Here is a 19,670-nt window from a genome sequence, read left to right as displayed (position 1 = left end):
AGTGTAGCTTGCAAGTTACGGCACAGAACAAACAAGGCAGCTGCACACTGGTCCGATGATTTAAGAGCAAGAGATAAGAAAGGGGAGGCTTGCCAAACCATTTATCTCTCCGCCCTTCAATTAATCCCACATGTGTTCATTGGCCATGTTAGCACAATAAACCGACCTATCACAATGCACATAGATCTATTTCCCCATCATCATATATAAATATATTTACATGTGTACTTGCCTGTATTTACACCTATATAAATGCCCTTTGCCACCTAGTTCTTTCTTTTATTTCCTTTTACTTTCCTTTTTCCCACTATCATGCCCAGCCTTCATTTGGGTTTCAGTAATTCTTCTCTGTAATATCGCCTTTGATCAAGCCCTACCGGGCCTCTTACACCCTCCTTGCTACTGATGTTGGATCACATGTTGTTCCCTTGTCCCTGGGTTGGTTAACACCACTTCCTTTCCCCCACCTCCCCCTCTCCCACCGGAACCTTTGGTCCCATTGTTTTCTCCTCCAGATTGTTTATCCAGCCTATCTTATCTAGATAGACCTGCAAATATAATAATATGCACATTAATATATTTTCTTAAGAAAGTTTTCTATGATTTGATACCAGAGAAAAAAGAAATTGAGAATTCTACTAATGTCTTCAGTCTGAAATGGATCAAACAGTCCTCAAGATAAATTGATACTTATTGGTGATTTAAATATAAAAGTTGGAAACAAAGAGGAAGGAATAGTTGTTGGAAAATATAATGCTTGGTGATAGAAACAAAACTGGAGATTGCATAACAGAATTTTGAAAGACCAACAAATTCTTCATTGCAAATGCCTTTTAAAAAAAAAATGATGACCTACACACATGGATTTCTTCAGATGGAATACATAGAAATCAAATTGCTTCTATCTAGGGGAAGAGACGATGGAGAAGCTCAGCCAGCTAAATCCACGCCTGGGTTGATTGGAATAGACCATCAATTTCTCTGTCTCTCTCTTTTTTTTCTCCTCTGTCTCTTTTTTAAGTAAATCATTTTATTGGGTTCTCTTACAGCTCTTATAACAATCCATACATCAATTGTATCAATCACATTTCTACATATGTTGCCAACATCATTTCCAAAATATTTTCTTTCTACTTGAGCTCTTTATCTCCTCTTTTCCCCCATTCCCCCCCCACCCTTGTGAACCCTTGATCATTTACAAATTATTTTGATTTTAATATTTTACACCATCCACTGTCTACCTTCACCCACATTTCTGTTTTCTCCTGGGGAGGGTGGGGGGAGGGCAGGTTGTACACTGATCATTGAGATTGTTTCATGAGTTTCTCAGATGGAACCTCTGGCTGAAGCTGAAGAAAATGAAAACAAGTTCACAGGAGTGAAAATACGACGCTGAACACATTCCACCTGAATTTTAATGAGACCTCAAGAATAGACTTGCTGCATTGAACACAAATCGCAGAAGACTGAGGAGCTGTGGGATGACATCACGAGCATAATAGATGAAGAAACAAAGGTCATAAAAAGACACGAAGAAAGAAAAGTTCAAGGTGGATGTCTGAAAAGACTCTGAACTTGCTCTGGAAAATAGAGTAGCTGAAACAAATGGTAAAAATTGTTAAACAAAAACGTTGAACAGAAAATTTCACAGGGAAGTCTGCAAAGATAAAGTATTATAATGCAATGTGCATAAATATGGACTGAGAAAACAAAAAATGAAGGACACACACTCAGTATGTAAAAAGTGGAAAGAGTCAAAGAAAAAATTCAAGAATTGAGTTGAAATATTAAATTATTCTGTGGGAAAAATGTTGAATGATGCAAAAAGTACTAAAGAAGACGAAAGGAACACACAATCACTGTATCAATCTCTTTATATATATATCACTATATATAAACACCATACCACTATATTATCAATATATCAAGAGATAGCATATGATCAAGAACTGATGATACTGAAGGAAAAATTTCAAGCTGCACTGAAGCCATTAGTAAAAACACAAGGCTCTAAGAATCAACAGAATACAAATTGAAATGTTTCAACATGCTGATGAAGCACTAGAAGTACTCACTCAAGTATACCAAGAAATTTGGATGACAGTTGCTTGTCCAACTGACTGCATGAGGTCCATATTTGTACCTATTCCCCAACATGCACAGAATGTGAAAATTATTGCACAATGCTATTAATATCACATGCAAGTAAAATTTTGCCAACAATTATTCAACAAAGATTTCAGTGGCCTATTGACAGAGAGATGCCAGAAATTCAAGTCAGATTCAGAAAATGATGTAGAACAAGAAGTATGGCTGACATCAAATGTGTCTTCACTCAAAGTAGAGAATGCCAGAAAGATCTTTACTGGTGTTTTTTCGACTATGCAAAGGCAGTCAACTGCAAACCATAACCAACTATGGCTAGCGTTGAGAAGAATGGGATCTTCAGAACACTTCAATGTGCTCATGTGGAACCTATGCATGGATCAGGAGGCAGTCATTTGAATAAAACAAGGGGATGTTGTATGGTTTAAATCAGGAAAGTCAGTATTATCTCCTTAGCCATACATATTCAATCTGTATGCTGAACAAATAGTCTGAGAAGCTGGACTTTAAGAAGGAGGCATCAGATTTAGAGGACATCTTGGATATGCAGATGATACAACCTTGCTTGCAAGTGAGGAGGATCTGAAGCACTTGCTGATGAAAATCAAGAATTGCAGCCTCCAATAGGCATTGCAACTCATTGTAAAGCAAACCAAAATTTTCACAAGTGGACCAATAGGTAGCATCTTGATAAACAGAGAAAAGATTGAAGTTGTCAATTATCTTGTCTTGGATTTCTGATCAATGCTTATAGAAGCAGCAGTCAAGAGATAAAAGGACACATTACATTGGCTCAATCTATGGTACACGACCTCTTGAAAGTGTTGAAGAGCAGAAAGTCACTTTGAACACTAAGGTTCATATTATTTTCAATCGCCTCATATGCATGTGAAAGTTGGGCAGTGAATAAGGAAGGCTAAAGAAGAATCGATGCAATGCAAATTTGTTCTAACCCTTTGTCAGAGACCAGCTCTCTGTATTAGATGCATTTGGGTTTTCTTGTTTTATGTATATTTCTTCCTGCCAGGGTCAGACTGATTTGACTACCTTGGTTTTGTAGGCTTTGAGATTGGGAGTTGAAGATCTCTTCTCACTGCCATCAAGTTGATTCTGACATATAGTGACCCTGTGACAGAGTATAACGGTCCCTGTAGCTTTCCAAAACTGTAACTTTTATGAGAGTACAAAGCCTCATCCTTGTCCTGTGGAGCAGCTAGTGGTATGTAAGTGCTGCCCATAGCAGCCCAAAGGGCAACCAACGGTGCCACCAGGGCTCTGAGAGGTGCCTTACTTTGTTGTTGTTGTTTTTTGTAGTACTTTCTTATTGAAGTCTCTTTCCTTTTCATATTGTGTTAGTGATTAGCTTTTCCATCTTTTTGAAGAATTGTGTTGGAATCTAGATTGGAATTACCTTATATCTATATATACAAATATTTTATTGTTGACGTTTTTACGATGTGACGTCTTCTTATCCATGAGCATCATACATTCTTCCATTATGTGCGTTTCTTTTGGATCCATGCAGTAGTGTTTTATCCTTTTTAAAAAAATCATTTGATTGGGGGATCGTTCAACTGTTAGCACAATCCATACATCCATCCATTGTGCCAAGCAAATTTGTACATCTGTTGCCATCATCATTCTCAAAACATTTTCTTTCTAGAGCCTGTGGTATCAGCTCCTCATTTTCCCCCTTTCTCCCCATACCCCTTTATCATTGTTTTTTAATACAGGTCATTTGTTTCTCTGGTTAGATTTATTTCAAAATATTTCATCTTTTGAGTGGCTTTGTAAATGGTATTGTTTACTTGATTTCTTTTTCAGGTTATACATAAGCAAAATTAATTATTCTGGAATTCCCATTCTTCACTGTTATTTGTAATTTATGGTTCAAATAGTTGAATATCTGTATGTAATCAATAAACACAAGTACACATAGCTTGATTTTCTGACAGTTTCTTGCCAATATGTTATTGAAACTGTTTGAAATATCTTCAGCATTTTTTTGATTGCATGTGATATTAAGATATTGTAATCATTTCTACCTTCTGTTAGATGGACTTTCTTTGGAATGTTCACAAATAATATTTTTCCTGTTGATTGGTGAGGTAGCTGTCTTCCAATTTTACATGGCATATGACAAAATTCAGGTTTCAATGATTTGAGATGCTAGCATTTGACCAAGAACTATTAGTGATGGTAGAAATCCAAAGTGTACAAAAGCATTGATGAAAAACAAGAAGTTTACCTAACACCAATTCAGAGAATATGACAATATTATACATGTAATTTTGAATATATGCACACAATGATACAATTTTAACTCTTTTTCTCTTATTTCAAAGTAAGAATTTTGCTCTTTGACTATCCTTTTAAGACAAGAATATAAAAAAAAGACATGAATATATTTCATGTTATTCAAGATAGAAAGAGTGGACAAAGATGTACCTGTATGATTCACTTTATGAAATTGGAATGCCATTTGTACCTCTCAATGGTATTCTGAACCTGGTCAAGCTCTTTTCTCTTCCCAAGCCTTGAGTTTACTCATCTACAAAATGGGAATAATAATAGCCCTCTGGTGTGGTTATTGTGAGAGTAAGTGTATGCATACTGAAATGCCCAGGTCAGAACTAAGCACTGAGCAAGTTAATTAAAGCAGGGACATGGCTAGTTGCTGTTCTGAACATCCATTGCTATAGTGTTGTTGATTCCTCAATCTTCACCTTTCCGTGGATCCTCTCATTTGGCTTTACTTTCTACTTTAGTATCCTCAAATAGTGATTCTCTGTAAATAAAGAGCATATTGAATGTAGGCCCCTTGTCCATCACTTAATCAACACATAGATTCTCTAGTCACTGCTGTCTTCTCAACCAAAAGATGAAAAAGAAGCAACAAACATGGAACTACTGAAAAATAAAGCTGCAAAGAGCTCCATCCAGCCCTGTTTCTCATTGTTGTCCAGCAGAGTCGTTTTCAGAATTAGAGGGTTGTGGAGGGAAGTGGAGCTACGTTCCTCAATCCTCTGATTTTGGCAAGTTCCCCGAGGTACAAAATCCAGTTTATTCACAGGAGGTGAATTCATAGGAGCACTAGATGTCCTGTGAGTGCAGTCAGTTTGGAAGTTGGGACTTGGATAGGGCTTCCTGCTGCTGCATACCTTTCTTGATAGACCTTCCTTGATCCCTCTCTGACTTTTCCTTTCCTTGTTGACTGTCCTAGTAAAACAACAGTACTGTTTCCATTGTAGTATCCCAGTGTCTTCTGTAGCCTGAGCAGACTTGCATGTCACTCTGCACCTTAAGAAAGTTTTCTAAGTATTTCTTCCACATGAATGAAGAGAAGTTAATAGATGCCTCCACTTTATTCCACAGGTAAAGAGAAAAGTGGCTCAATACTATATTGGGCTGAGAAGATCCAGACAACTACGGTAGTGGGCAAAAAAAGGTTTCATTTCTGGTGTAACAAATTGCATACTCACACCAGTTTTTCATGTGTATATTCCACTTCCAATAATTAAATCGAGGTATTCTTTATAATGTCAACATAATTATGAATCTGGCATGCATGTTGTCCCCAGACAATTTGGATATATATGTGCTTGTGTTTCTGTATTGTATGTGTTTGTATGTGTGTGTGCATATACTTTATGAGACAGTGGTGATGTGGGCTATGTTTCTATGTATGGGATGTGATGTGTGTTTGTTACAGTGGTGTTGGTTAATGAGGTAGAAAACAATAAAAAATGTCGATCTCCATTTTCCATTGTGTTCTAGTGAACAGATTCCAAAATACATAGGAAGAATTTAAAATTAGGAACATTTCCAATAAAGCTCTTCTTGTAAATTTTCACAATTTTAACAGAAATTTATCCTAATTTCAGTTAATAGGCATCTTTTGTAGATGTTGTCCTTTCAACTTCTAAAAATGCCAGAATTTTAAGTTGATAGGTCAGTACTTTTTAAAGGGTTCATTATTTTATCTCTATAGTTCTCTATTATGTTTGATAGTGTGTTTAAGTCTTGTATATGATCCTTAAGTGTGTCATTTTTTTATGTTTGGTATGGTTGTGGAGTTTATACTTAGTTCTTTGATCAGTCTTGAGTTTGTTTTCTATTCTATTGTAGTTGAATATCCAGTTTCTCTAGAATCATCCATTGTGGTTGTGGAGTTTATATTTAGTTCTTTGATCAATCTTGAGTTTGTTTTCTATTCTATTGTAGTTGAATATCCAGTATTTCTAGAATCATCTGTTATGGTTGTGGAGTTTATATTTAGCTCTTTGATCAATCGAGTTTGTTTCTGCACTTGGTGCAAGGTATGGATCCTCACTATACTATTGCAGTTGAATATCCAATTTTTCCAGAATCATTTGTTGAACAGGTTCTATTTCTTCCTCACTTAATGTGTTTTATTCCTTTCTGCAAAATTAGGTGTCTGTAGGTACTTTGTTGAATTTCTGGGTTCTCAGTTCTAATCCATTGGTCTTCATATCTATCATTGTACCAGTACCAGAGTATTTTGATTACCATGGCTATATAATAGGTTTTAAAATCTGGGACCCCCACTGTCTGTCAGTTCTCCCTATGGTGGTGGCTTGTGTGCTGCTGTGATGCTGGAAGCTGTGTCACTGATATTTTCAATGCCATCAGGGCCACCCAACGTGAACAGTCAGCAGAGCTTCCAGACTTAAAACAGACAATGAAGAAGGGCTCCACCACCCACGTCAGCATAGCTTCAAGACATTGTGAGACATTGAAGGCCTAAAGAAAGGAAGAAGAACATATGCCGAGATAGTGCCAGAGGATGGGCCACTTGGGTCTCTAAATGTTTGAATTCCCATCGACACCATCAGGTCCTGGACTTTAAAAAAAGGTTTTTTTAATTAATAATTTTATTGGGAACTTGTAGTATTAAATTAAAATATGGCGCTGGGGGTTGAAGGGCCAGCCCCCACTCATTGTTACTACTATTACTACTACTCGGATTCAGTAATACCACTCGGGTTCAGTAATGCACAATTGTACGGTTGAGATATATGAGTATTATATTAGAGTCATCGAGAGCATGAGAGATATTACAATAATACAGTCAGACACGTTACATGGCAACATTGCTCACCTCAGCCCAGCTTAGTGGTCCATGTGGAGAGAAGGGGAAGGGAAGGAGGGAAAGGGAACAAGGGAGAGGGGGAAGAGAGTCAGGGTGGTCAGAGTCCGAGTAGTCCGAGCCCGAGAGAGATCTATATTGCTGACTCACACCTATATACCTTTGGGGGGCAAGCCAGCCCACTAATTACAGGTAGAGACATACGTCACAGGGAGGATCTGCATCATAGGTTACACAGCAATGAGAGGGTGGTCTAGGGGGTGGTCTCTGGATCTCCATAGGAACATTATCAGTAGGGTGCAAACTCCGCCTACAGGAGCCTGTCCATTGTCTCCAGAGGCAGGGAGCAGGCCCACCCCTGTGGAGGGATGAGACAGCAGTCTGGTAACTGATTGCCTCTAGGGGGGGGGGGCGGGGAATGCCTGCACATCTGACCTCCCCCCACAGGGAGCTCTTACAGATCAAGCAGTATTGTACAATTGTTACCACCATCAGTTTCAAAACATTTTCTTTCTTCTTGAACTCATTAGTATCACCTCCTCTTTATCCCCTTTATCCCCACCCTACCCCCCAGAAACCCTTCTTTGTTTGTTTGTTTATTCCTGGACTTTTTTATGCTGGGGAGGTTTTTGTTTTGTTTTTATTTTTCTGTCTAGATCTATTTCTTCTCATGTTATAAGTTTGTTGAGATTTCCTACATCAGCTTGTAGTAATTTAGGTAAATATATATTTCTAGAAAATTATCCATATTTTCTAGATTTTCAAATTGGTTGGTTCTGTTGTAATGGCACCCATTTCACTTCATATTCATAGAATTTGCTGGTTTATATTCTTTCCTTTTGTTAGATTTGACAGTGGATCATTGATTTCATTATTTTTTTCAAAGAATTGATTTCTTGTATTGCTTTTTCCTACAGTTTTAAAAGTTTTCAATTCATTTATTTCTGCTTTAATCTTTATTCTTGCTTTTCTTCTAATGTCTGAGGGTTTGTTTTGTTGATTTTCCCTCACTTATTGTCATAAATGTATTAAGTATTTTAATTCTTCCTGCCTTTTTGATGTGTGCAGTTATTGCTATACACTGCCATCTAAGTACTGCTCTGCCATTCCCAAAGATTTTGATATGTTGAATTTTCATTCTCATTTGTTTCAAGCAATCTTTTGATTGTGTTCTTTATTTTTTCAAGAACCCAGAGGTTTAAGTATTGTTCATTTTCCCTTTACTTGATCTTTGGAGTTGATCGTCCTATGGTTGATTTCTAATTTATGGCATTGTAATCTGGAAAGATGGTTTATAGTATCTTGATGATTTTGAATTTAATGATGCTTGTTTTGTGGCCTAAAATAGGATCTCTTCTGGTATACATACCAAAGCCTCTAGAATAATAAAAGTGAAATGATTTTGTTGGGTTATGTGTTCTGTATATGTCTCAAAGATCAAGTTGATTGAATGTGCTATTTTTCTTTATTTTTGTTGAATTTCTTTTGAGTTGACTGATCTTTGTTCAAAAGTGATGTATTGAAGTCTCCAAGTTTTCATATTATGTTTGTCTCTTCATTTCTGTAAGAAATTTATTAATGTATTTTCATAGTCTCTTTTGGTGTATATACATTAATTATGATTTTGCTTTCTTTTTCAAGTAAAGCTTTCATAATTCTGCAGGGACATTTGTCTGTCATTATGTAATTTACTTTGACATCTATTTTGTCAGAGATTAAAATTGCTACTCCTGCTTTCTTTTGACTGCCATTAGCTCGATTTTTTCCCATCCTTTGAATATTAGTGTATGTTTACCTTTCTATCTAAGTTCTGTTTCTTTTAAGCCACATATTTATGGTTTATTTTTTCTTATCCACTCTGTTAGTCTTTTTCTCCTAACAGGTGAATTCAATCCATTTACAGGCAGTGCTGTTATTAATAGATATAGTTTTGCTGATGTCATTTTGTTTTTGTTTCTTTATGGTGATACCGATTTGAAGTTTGATGGTAATTTTTCCTGTTGCATTCCTTTTATTTATTGGTTCTTTTTGTACATACTCTTTCAGCTTTTATTGTTTTTGTTGTATTGCTTTACAAGCTTATAAGATTTCTGCTTTTTTTCTTTTCTTGTGTCTTTAACGTTTTCTTTGTTTGTTTGTGTATATGTGGTTTTCCTTCCAAAAACAAAACAGATTTTTGTCTTTGCTTTTTTTTTTTGACAGACTCAATTCACTTTCTTCTTTTTTATATCAAATCGACTATGTGGTAGCCACGACTGGAGCCTGAGTCCTCTGCACAGAGACTCTTGTGTGGGTCTTCACAAGATGGTCAGTGAATTCCTGGTAGGGAGACTTGGTTAACACTGTAGGTCTTGGCGATGACATCAAAGGTGGCCTTGGCAAAGTTGCCAAGGGTACTTGTTCAGCCCCTAGCCCAGGTGTAGCAGTCATCAATCCCTGCCATCATCAGCAGCTTCTTGGGCACAGGGTCTGAGTTGATGCCAGGGCCCTGGGGGTAGGAAGAGACGCACCAGCACAGATCCACAGCAGCCGGTCACCTTGCAGGGAACAGTGTGTGGCTTGCCGAGCTTGTTCCTGCAATAGGCTCGCCGCACGGGGACAATGGACAGCTTGGCCAGGATGATGGCCCCGGAGATGGCGGTAGCGACTTCCTTGGAGCACTTGATGCCCAGGCCAACATGGCTATTGTAGTCCTCGATGGAAACTAAGGTCTTGAACCTGATCCACTGGCCGACTCGGGTCTGCTTCTGCACAGGCATGATCTTTAGGACCTCATCTTTGAGGGCCATCCCCAGGAAGAAGTCAGTGATCTCAGGCTCTTTGATGGGCAGGAGAACAGACAAATCTCCTCCAGGGACTTGATCTTCATGTCCTTGACCAGACCACCTAGCATGGTGAGAGGGAGCCACTCCTTGGCTTTGGTTTTGCCTCCGTGAGCTCCGCGGCCTCGTCCACGCCCATAACCACAGCAGCGACCAGGTCCTCGCAAGCTGCAGCTGAAGCCTCTGCAGACACTGCAGCGAGCTCCCGCTCTGGCCCCCCGGGGCCTGTGGGCTCTGCAGGTCCTCCTGCTGCCCTGGCGTCATCCACCATTGGTGTTTTCTCAGAGAAGAAGCCAGTTTGTTGTCTTTCATGAACAGTTTGATATCTTCTTTGTTTGACTATTTGTTGTCTCCTCTGTTGCCTATGGTTTTTCGTTTGTTTGTTTGTTATCTTCATTGTGGTGTGTTATCTATGGTTACCTATTTTGATTTGTTTAATTCTTTTTCTCCTTAAGTATTACGTAAATAGTATACTTTCCCCATACCAATCAATGCAGAAAAAGCATTTGAGAATATCAAACACCCAATTCCTAATAAAAAGCATTCAATAAGATAGGAATAAAAGGGTAATTCTTCAACAGAATAAAGGCCATATGAAAAATCAATGGCCAATATCACACTCTATGGGGAAATGCTGAAACAAGCTCACTGAAAACAAGAACAAGACAAGGATGCCCCTTATCACCACTCTTTTCCAACGTTGTGTTGGAACTCCTTGCCAGAAACATATGACAAGAATAAGAAATTAATGGACTACAATTGGGCAAAGAAGAAGGGACACTTGCTATTTGCAGATGATTATGATTTTATATAAAGAGAAATCCAAGGTTTCTACAATAAGAATGTTGGAAACAATTAGTAAAGTAGTAGGATACCAGATTAACAAGGAGAAATCAATTGGACTCCTATATACCAAGGAAGAGAGATCTGAAACTAATTAGAAACCTCATGTGGAGAGGGAAGAGACACAAGATAAGCAAAGAACTTCTCAAAAAAGAAGAACAAGGTAGGTGGTCTTGCACTATCTGACCTCAACATGTACTACACAGCCATAGTTGTCCAAACAGTCTGGTACTGATAGAAACCTGGAGCAGGACAAATAACCTAGAAAAAAAGAATCTGTCTATAGACAACTGGCTTTTGACAAAGGACTTGGAAACCAAAAATGGAAAAGGGGTGCCCTCTTCAACAAGTGGTGCAGGAAAACCCAGATATCCATCTGCAGAAGAATCGCCCTATATACGCGTGTATAAGCCGAGTTTTTCAGCACATTTTTAATGCAGTTTTGTGGTAAAATTTGGTGCCTCGGCTGGTATTTAGGTTGGCATATACTCAAGTATAGACGGTAAATAAGACACAGACCTTACCCTATGAACAAAATGAACTCAAGGTGGGTCAGAGACCTAAATGTAAAACCCATAGTTATCTGGATCATCAATGTGAAAATCAGTACAGATCTAAGGGCCCCAGCGCAAGACATATATGGACTATTAGATATAACAAAGGAAGCACACACAGCGAAAAGCAAAATAGATTACTGGGACATATTAAAAATAAAATACTATAAATAAAATAAAGATTTCATTAAAAGTGTAAAATGAGAGACCACTGACTAGAAAAAAATATTTGAGTGATATAACAAAGAACTAATTACTAAAAAAATCTACAGAAATCTGCAACAACACATGCAAAAAAAACCCCAAATAACCCTCTTAAAAGGTCATCAAAGAATCTGAGTAGATAATTCACCAAGGTATGATGTTTGAATGGCTAACAAGCACATGAGAAAATACTCTAGTTCACTGGCCATCTGGGATATCAGAATCAAAATAATGATGAGATACCATCTTACATCCATAACCATAGCCCATTAAAAAAATGAAAAATGCTGAAGAATGTGTAGAGATATTGGAACTCTTATACACTGCTGGTGGTCTTGTCAATATGTACAACCATTTGGGAAAGTGATATGGCAAATTCTAAAGCAACAGACAATAGACATACTATTGTTGGGCATATACCCCAAAGAAATAGGTGACAGATAACAAACAGAGCTATGCTCTCCCATTTTCATTGAAGCAGAGTTTGCAATAGTGAGAAGCCGGAAACAAGCCAAATTCCCATCAATAGAAGAATAGATTTTAAAACTTTGGTATAAACACATGATGGAATACAACACATCCCTGAAAAATCAGTGACGAAACCATGAAACACTTCATGACGGGGAGGGATCGGTAAATCATTATGCTGAGTGAAGTTAGTCAGTCACAAAACGATAACTATTGTATTAGTCCACTGCTCTAAGTATAAACACCAACATGAAGGCAAACTCATGCTTTCAGGCCATACAACCCACTAACACAGTCTGCCACGCAATGCAGTAGAGAGCCTGACTAGTGGACATGAGCCATGCACCATCATCTCTATAAGTATGACTTGAAAGCCACTTTGAAAGAGAAGACTTCACTTCAACGGGAATCAGGTTTTCAAGATTGGTGGAAAAGAGGGATCCTTCAGGGGCTGCCATGCAAAACTGTGATGAGCACCCTGCCATACCAGCTGACATTGCTGCCAGAGTGATAAATGATACTGATGTGAAATCAAGTCAAAAGGTGGGAAGGGGAGCTTACATGTCTCATAGAAGACAAGTGCACCTTTTTGGCTGAAAAGTAGGGGTGACCAACATCCTAGTGGGAAAAACATGACTAACAATACTCATATGGATCCCACAGGGAGAGTATGCTGCTAATAGGGCACGTTGATCTGAATATCTGTACAGCCCCTGGGGACCCGGGCCATGTGCCATAGAATACTGGGACATGGAACCCTGCATCTTTGAGACACCGAACAGTAGTGGGAGTAGCAATATCCTGAGGTAGGGCGATGCTGGGGGTGGGGGGATAGGGAAGAAAGGGGGAGCCCATCAAAGAGTTGGACATATAGCCCACCCTCCAGGGGGACAAATAACAGAAATGTGGGTGAAGGGAGACAACGGACAGTGTAAGATATGAAATAACAAAAATAATATATAATTAATCGAGGATTCACAAGGGAGGGAGGGTGGAGGAGGAAGGGGGGAAAAGAGGACCTAGTATCAAGGATTCAAGTAGAAAGAAAATATTTTGGAAATGATGCAACATATGTACAAGTGTGCTTAATACAATTGAATGATGGAATGTCATAAGATTTGTAAGAGCCCCCCCCCCCCCCGCAATAAAATAATTAATTAAATAAAAAGATACAAAACAAAGACATACTCCAAAAAACATACTAGATGGGTGTGATGTGCAAACCCCACTAGGTGAGGTGGTCTCTTCCTCAAACACACCTGTAATCCTAGGATTTAAAGCCAAAACCACATGGTGTGTGAAGAAGCAGGAGACAACTTTCCCAAGAAAATTGAACTGCCAGTAGGCAGACTACCATTTATTTATTATTTCAATGCCTTAATTGCTTTATTAAGATATTTATTATTCTGGCAGATGTGTGTCTGATATTGTCAGTGAATATTACTTTAAGTTTTGCCTTACGACCAATCCCCATTGTGTAAATAGTGTCCAGTCATGTATTTAATCCGCACAAATCAATAATCCATGCATTACAATTTGTAATAGCCTACACTTGTTTAATCTCCTTTTCTCAAGTGTGTTTTGAATACTTTACCATGGGCTAACTCAATGACACTAGAAACAGAAGGACCTTAACTCTAGGAATCAGCTCAATAAGGTTCGCATACATAAAATAACAAAGATGTCTCTAAGGTGAACCAGGGACACATAGAATAAGACATGGGCCTGCTTGATAAGCATCCTCCTAAAGGAAACATGGGGGCTGTGGATGCTACACCAAAGTGTGGTGAAGAAACTAGATAAGGTCTAGCTATCAGAAAGCAAAGTGACTGTGGGCTTAAAAACTTGTTTTAAAACAAGCAGCCATCTAAGTGAGACTCCAATTACGCTCTCATGGAAGAAGCACATGTATATAAGTGATGCAAGGATTGTAAATAAATTGTGAAATTCTGGTTTTCAGAGGACTATAGATGACAGTGGAAGCCCTAAGTACATTGGCAGGTTCTACACCTGGAATAAGCCTCCAGTAATTTCCCTCTGAGCATAATTGAGGGATGGGAATGGCCTGATTATCAGGGTATTGTAGAAACAATTATAGCACATTAAAATTAAAAATATGACTTTAATGATTAAAACCTTATCATTTGATCTCCCTTTTGATACTCTTTGAACTTGATCTGTTTTTCAGTATTTCTGTTTTGTTTTTGTTTTTTCAAATTGGGATTTACCTGTTGTCTTTTGTTATTGTTGGTAAAGCTCAATGAATAATTTTGTAGTATATAAGATTATTGTACTGTTTGTCTTGATAAAGCTGATCTATGGTATCCTAAGGGCAATTTCGTATTAATCCCCAGTGAGTAGTTTTTCTCAATAGATGCTTTGAAATATCTTCAGTCAAGGTGCACTTTGGGGGAGGGGTCCTACAGACTGTCTGTTCAGAAAGAGTTGGCCCTGTCCATGTGCCTCCATCTTTAATGCTGCCCCGTGCTCTTTGCGTTTCAGAATCACCACGACAGCAGCATGCATGATGGACCTGAGGCGGTACCCACTGGATGAGCAGAACTGCACTCTGGAGATCGAAAGCTGTGTGTATCTGCATCGGTTGCTCCTTCGTGTCCACTTTACGTTGTAGGCTTTCTTGTCGTTAATTAGGATCCCAAGCAACGTAGATCATTTTAACTAACTTCAAGTTAAAGGTTTAATTCTCCACTTGGCAACTCTTACTGTCATGAAAAAGAGAGTTAGACTCTGTGAAAATGAATTTTTTTTAATTTCCAATCTCATTTAGAAAGTCTATTTGGTTTGTTGTAATATAAGAAAACAAATGTTCTCCATTTCATTCATTCAGTGAGAAGACAGACGTGACTGTGCTGTTGGGACTGTGGGCACTCTGAGCAAAATTCATTTCCTATTATGAAACCCGCTTTACAAGAAATCAATTTCTGCATTTCAGCAACGTTCTCCAATTTGAGGAATATTCAGATTCTTTAAGGACAATTTTGCATGGAGTACTACTTCTGTGTGAGACACTAGACCTGAATCTTTATCAACCAACAAGCGTCCTGTCTCCTCCTTGAGCACGTTCAATGTGGCTTTGTTCTTGTTATTTTTCTTGATCTACCATAGGCAAATTTATAATTAGCTTCAATTGAACTTGGACTTGTCAATATTTACACAGGTTTTTCAGTAGATAAATGATTTTAACTTTGCAGTGCTCCTTGATGCAACTATAGTGGCATAGGGATCTATACCTGATAATAAACATATTGGAAAACATCCCCAGTGCTAGGCTAGTTTTCCAGTTCCTCATTGGACCTCCTCCCACGCCTCTATCATTGTCACTTCTGCTTTCGGAGAAGGTGAAGAACATGTGGTCATGTTACGTGGTGGATAGTAGAGTTTTCTGGGGACCTTTAACTTAGAACACAGAAATCTCAAGGAAAAGAGATGGCTCTGCCGATAGCTGAAGATTTAAGCTAGAAAAAGAAAGCGACCATACATGGATGTTAAATGTTCCTGGTCTGTAAAAGTAATATCAGACTTTATTGTCCGCTCTGCAGTCAATTAAAATATATATCTAGGGGGGAAATCTCACTACTCTGTTATTTGCCCACATACAACAAAAAGGCAAATGGGTAGTTTTTGCCACAAACAGACCGCCAGGGCAGGAGAATGACTGATTTCCACTACCTCCCTAGTTCAATCCATTTCTTGCCTGGACCACTGTTTTTACTATCCCGCATCTCCTCCCTTTTATCTCCACCTGCAACACATAATATGCTTAATTTTTGAAGAGGTGTAGGAGGGAAGTTCAAGGAAGGGGTTGCCCTTTGCAATTGCTCTTAAGACACAGTAGTTGATGGATGACTGTGAACAGTGAGCACTGTACAAACAGGTGGATTAGGAGTTATAATCAAGTTAATGTTCACTCCTTTTTCTGATGAGACCACCTGTCAAACCACTGAGAGTCCAGATGGCTGCAGCGAAAGGCCTTCATAAGGCATGCCTGCTGGCCCAGAGTACCTTATGTGATCAACAGGAGAGCCGAGAAGAACACCACTTTTCTTCAGTTTCTTATGATAGCAACTATCTAAGGGCTTCCTTCAGCGTACAAATTTTTCAAAATATATTTTAGGGTAGTTCCTTTTATAGAATACTTCACACTAGAATCCTCTTGGTCTTTCTTATATAATCATCTTCTTAACTTCTATTAAAAAACAACCGCCATTGATTTGATTTAACTTACATTCAGGGTGATGTGCCATTTCTGTACATGTACAGGCCAGCTCTCTATCAGGTTTTACAAACTCTGGACAGCGCACACACCAAGTGTCCCAGGCCCTCAACTTTCTAACACCAGCTTCATACCAATCAAGCGGCAGAGATAAGGAAATGTGGTTGAAAGTTGGTCATTTAATAACAGACTTTCTCATAGAAAAAAATGCATTAAGCAAAGATCTAGGAACGCTGTTACTTTTATTTCACGGGTCCTGTTTCTCTAGCCTTGCACTGACAGAGTGATGATGTTCCCTGTCCTCTACATTCCTGCTCTCTCTCCTGGCAGACGGTTACACCACCGATGATATTGAGTTTTACTGGAGAGGAGGGGAGAAAGCCGTCACTGGAGTGGAAAAAATCGAGCTCCCACAGTTCTCCATTGTGGAGCACCGCCTGGTCTCAAGGAACGTCGTTTTTGCCACAGGTGAGTCGTGTTTCTGCTATTTCTCCCTAGGGCCAGTTTCTTAGGAGATGCATGGTCCCTGAATAACAGCAAGAGGCCACGGAAGTGAGTCACTCAATCCGGCCTCGTCATCTGCCCTTTTCCTCTGGAGTCCCAGGGACTGGAGCACAGCCGTGGATAGGAAGGCTTGCCAGAGAAAGAGCTACTTTCTGCAGCGGGTTATCTAGCCTCAAGAGACAGATTGAATTTAACCAGTTGATGTTTGGTAACAGAGAAGACGCTTGTGTCTAAGCAGACAAAGACCGATGAGGGCGTTAGGGCTGGGAAAGCAGTGGGAACAAGAACAACCAGGGAAGTTGGTGCTGCTTTCCTCCATGAAGTCAGCGCATTCTCCCACTCTGTAGCGTGTGCAATAGGCACCCTGCCTTCCACCATCTTGCCATCTGCAGTCAGATTTACTTCTGTAGACACCATCATTTTTCTCGAGAGTCTGTGATGCCGACTGCTCTGGATTTCATTTTATTGTCATCTTTGCGTCAACTAGCCAAAGATCAATCGGTGTTTTCTGTTCTTCCTTCTGTTCTTGCTGAGGTTTTACTAACTAGCATCCATGTTTTACAATGTGTAACATTTTCTTCTCAGTTTCATGTCCTTACTGAACTTTGCGTTTCCCCTTGAGCTAGTAAATTAACGTGCTTTGAAAATTGTAACTATGAAGATCACAGCTCTTATATGACGGTGCTATTGGACTGAGATGGAGTCTCCCTCAGCTTCTTCCTGTCAACAAAGCCAAATAATGACCAATGAATAGAAATGGTCCATGAGACCGTGGCACTGCTCTGTCCTTCGGGCTTGACCATCTGTGACCCACAGCTTCATGCTCCCATTCACATGGCTAACTGTGATTCAATTTGCAGCTTACTTGTGAAGTTGGGAAGCCTTTGTGCCCCAGTCTCCCCTTATGGTACCTTCAACAGTCCTGATCCTCAGAGAACTGATAGCATTGAAGCTCTCCTCACTGTTCACTGGGGTCCTGTCATATAGGTCATATCTCTTTAAGGCTGGATGTCCAGGAAGGAGGAATGAGACCTTCTCCTGGTCATTCCTCTCTCCTCTTCTATACTGCCCACACTTTCAACTATGCAGCAGTGGTCATGTGACAAGAAACGCCATTGGATAAATAGAGGTCATTGTATCCTCTTTCCTCCAGAGTCAGCTTACATGATGAGTATAGGTAGCAGCCTTAATTGCTAAGGCACAAGCCAGGTGTGATTTCATGGAGGGCGGCAATAGCTTCTGTTGTACCCAAGCTACAGATGTCCCTGCAGTCTCTGAAGGGGACATGTTGAACACCCACTCTACACCCAGCAGGAATGTTGACGTAGCACCCCTGGATTTACTGTTCAGGAATAGTTTCCATAACTAAGGAAAACCACTCTGTAGTTAACTCTATAAAATTATTTACTACTTCTAACACTGTAGTTCATACTGTGCCATGGCCAAAGTGATGTCAGCACATTATCTGCTGGGAATCCATAGCTGCCTTCTCTCTCCATTTATGTGGGTTTTTAAATTAATGTCTGCACAATGTTATTGTTTTATTGTTTCAAAATCTTGTGCATTTTAGTTAGATTTTCCTGTGTATCTAATAATTTTCTGCTGCTATTATAAATGGTAAAATGTTGAAAGTGTAGGTTGAAATTTGTTGCAGATTTATAATGTGATAAATTTGTGTTGAACGAACTTGGGTGTAAGAAATAGTTAATACTTCTAATAATAGACCCATCTATTGCTAAGCAATCATGCTTGAGTTCCCTACATTCCGGAAAGTAAAAAAAGCTTATTTTTGAAAGCTAGTGACTCTAGCACCTGTCAGGAACAAGTGTCGATTTGCTTCGAGTCAAAAAGACTTTGAACCATTTCTATGATTTTAAATGGCTAATAATAACAGCTTAGAAACTGCTGGTGGGACAATTTTTGAACTGAAAGATGAGTCAGAACATTTCTAGAGTGTGATGAGTTGAAAACAATATAAAGAATACAGAACAGAGAGTGTGATAAATAGCTTCCTGCGCTTGGTCAACTTTTGTAGTTTTCACAGGGACCCGAAGTGTGCCCTTCTTACCAAGATATTTAGCACATGCAGCTCTGCGAAAGCTGAAAGGTATTCCTACCTGTCCACTTTAGAAAAAGCCCTGATGAGTCTCTACTCGGCGGAAGGAGTTTAAAATGGCTCCTGTCCTCTGTTCTCTGTCTCTGCCTCTCTTTCTTACTCTCGTGTTTCAGAAACTATAAACCATTCAATTGCTTGTTTTATGATAATGTTACATATAAGAATATCTACCCTGAACCAGTGTGCTTTAAAGACTCAAAGTCAAGATAGTTAACTCTTTTTTTTTTAATTAAAAGATAATTTTGGGCGGGCTCTTACAGCCCTTGATACATCAATTGTATCATGAATATTAGTGCATATGTTGCCTTCATTATTTTCTAAACATTTACTTGCTATTGAGCCCTTGGTATCAGCTCAATTAATCTTTTTTTAATTAGCTTTCTTTACTTTGTTCAATTGCAAAAAAACAAGCAAAACCATACTTTCTCATTCTATTTACTTCCTTTGTGTGTGTGTGTGTGTGTGTGCAATATTTTATTTCTACTTTTTGTTTTGTTTTCTTCTGTTTCAAATAGTTTTATTGGCATATAATATACAAATCATACAATTTCATAGTCCAATCATGTTAAGATGAGTTATAGAATCATGGCCACACTTAATTTCAGGATATTTTCTTCTGTCTTGCTTGCACTCGTTGTTGTTACCTTCCGTTTTTCCCCAACCTCTGCTGCCATGCCCCAATGTAATTATTAATCTAGTTACTGTCTCT

The 19,670-nt window shown here is 38.9% G+C and overlaps 1 protein-coding gene and 1 pseudogene across 1 annotated transcript in view; one reads left to right on the top strand and one right to left on the bottom strand.

The window, feature by feature from the left end:
• Positions 1-19,670, top strand: part of GABRB3 (gamma-aminobutyric acid type A receptor subunit beta3) — a 127,760-nt gene that overhangs the window by 18,349 nt on the left and 89,741 nt on the right. Inside the window, exons 2-3 of the mRNA XM_045285690.1 lie at positions 14,610-14,692; positions 16,672-16,809. Of these exons, the coding sequence (XP_045141625.1) occupies positions 14,610-14,692; positions 16,672-16,809 (221 nt within the window). The remainder of the gene's footprint in view (positions 1-14,609; positions 14,693-16,671; positions 16,810-19,670) is intronic.
• LOC105978375 lies at positions 9,455-10,309 on the bottom strand (annotated as a pseudogene).

This window comes from Echinops telfairi, unplaced genomic scaffold, assembly GCF_000313985.2.
Source record: "Echinops telfairi isolate 266 unplaced genomic scaffold, ASM31398v2 ScPeMD7_7475;HRSCAF=8513, whole genome shotgun sequence".
NCBI lineage: Eukaryota > Metazoa > Chordata > Mammalia > Afrosoricida > Tenrecidae > Echinops > Echinops telfairi.
Note: the sequence above shows the minus strand (reverse complement) of the source record. Positions and strands in the feature narration are given on the sequence as shown.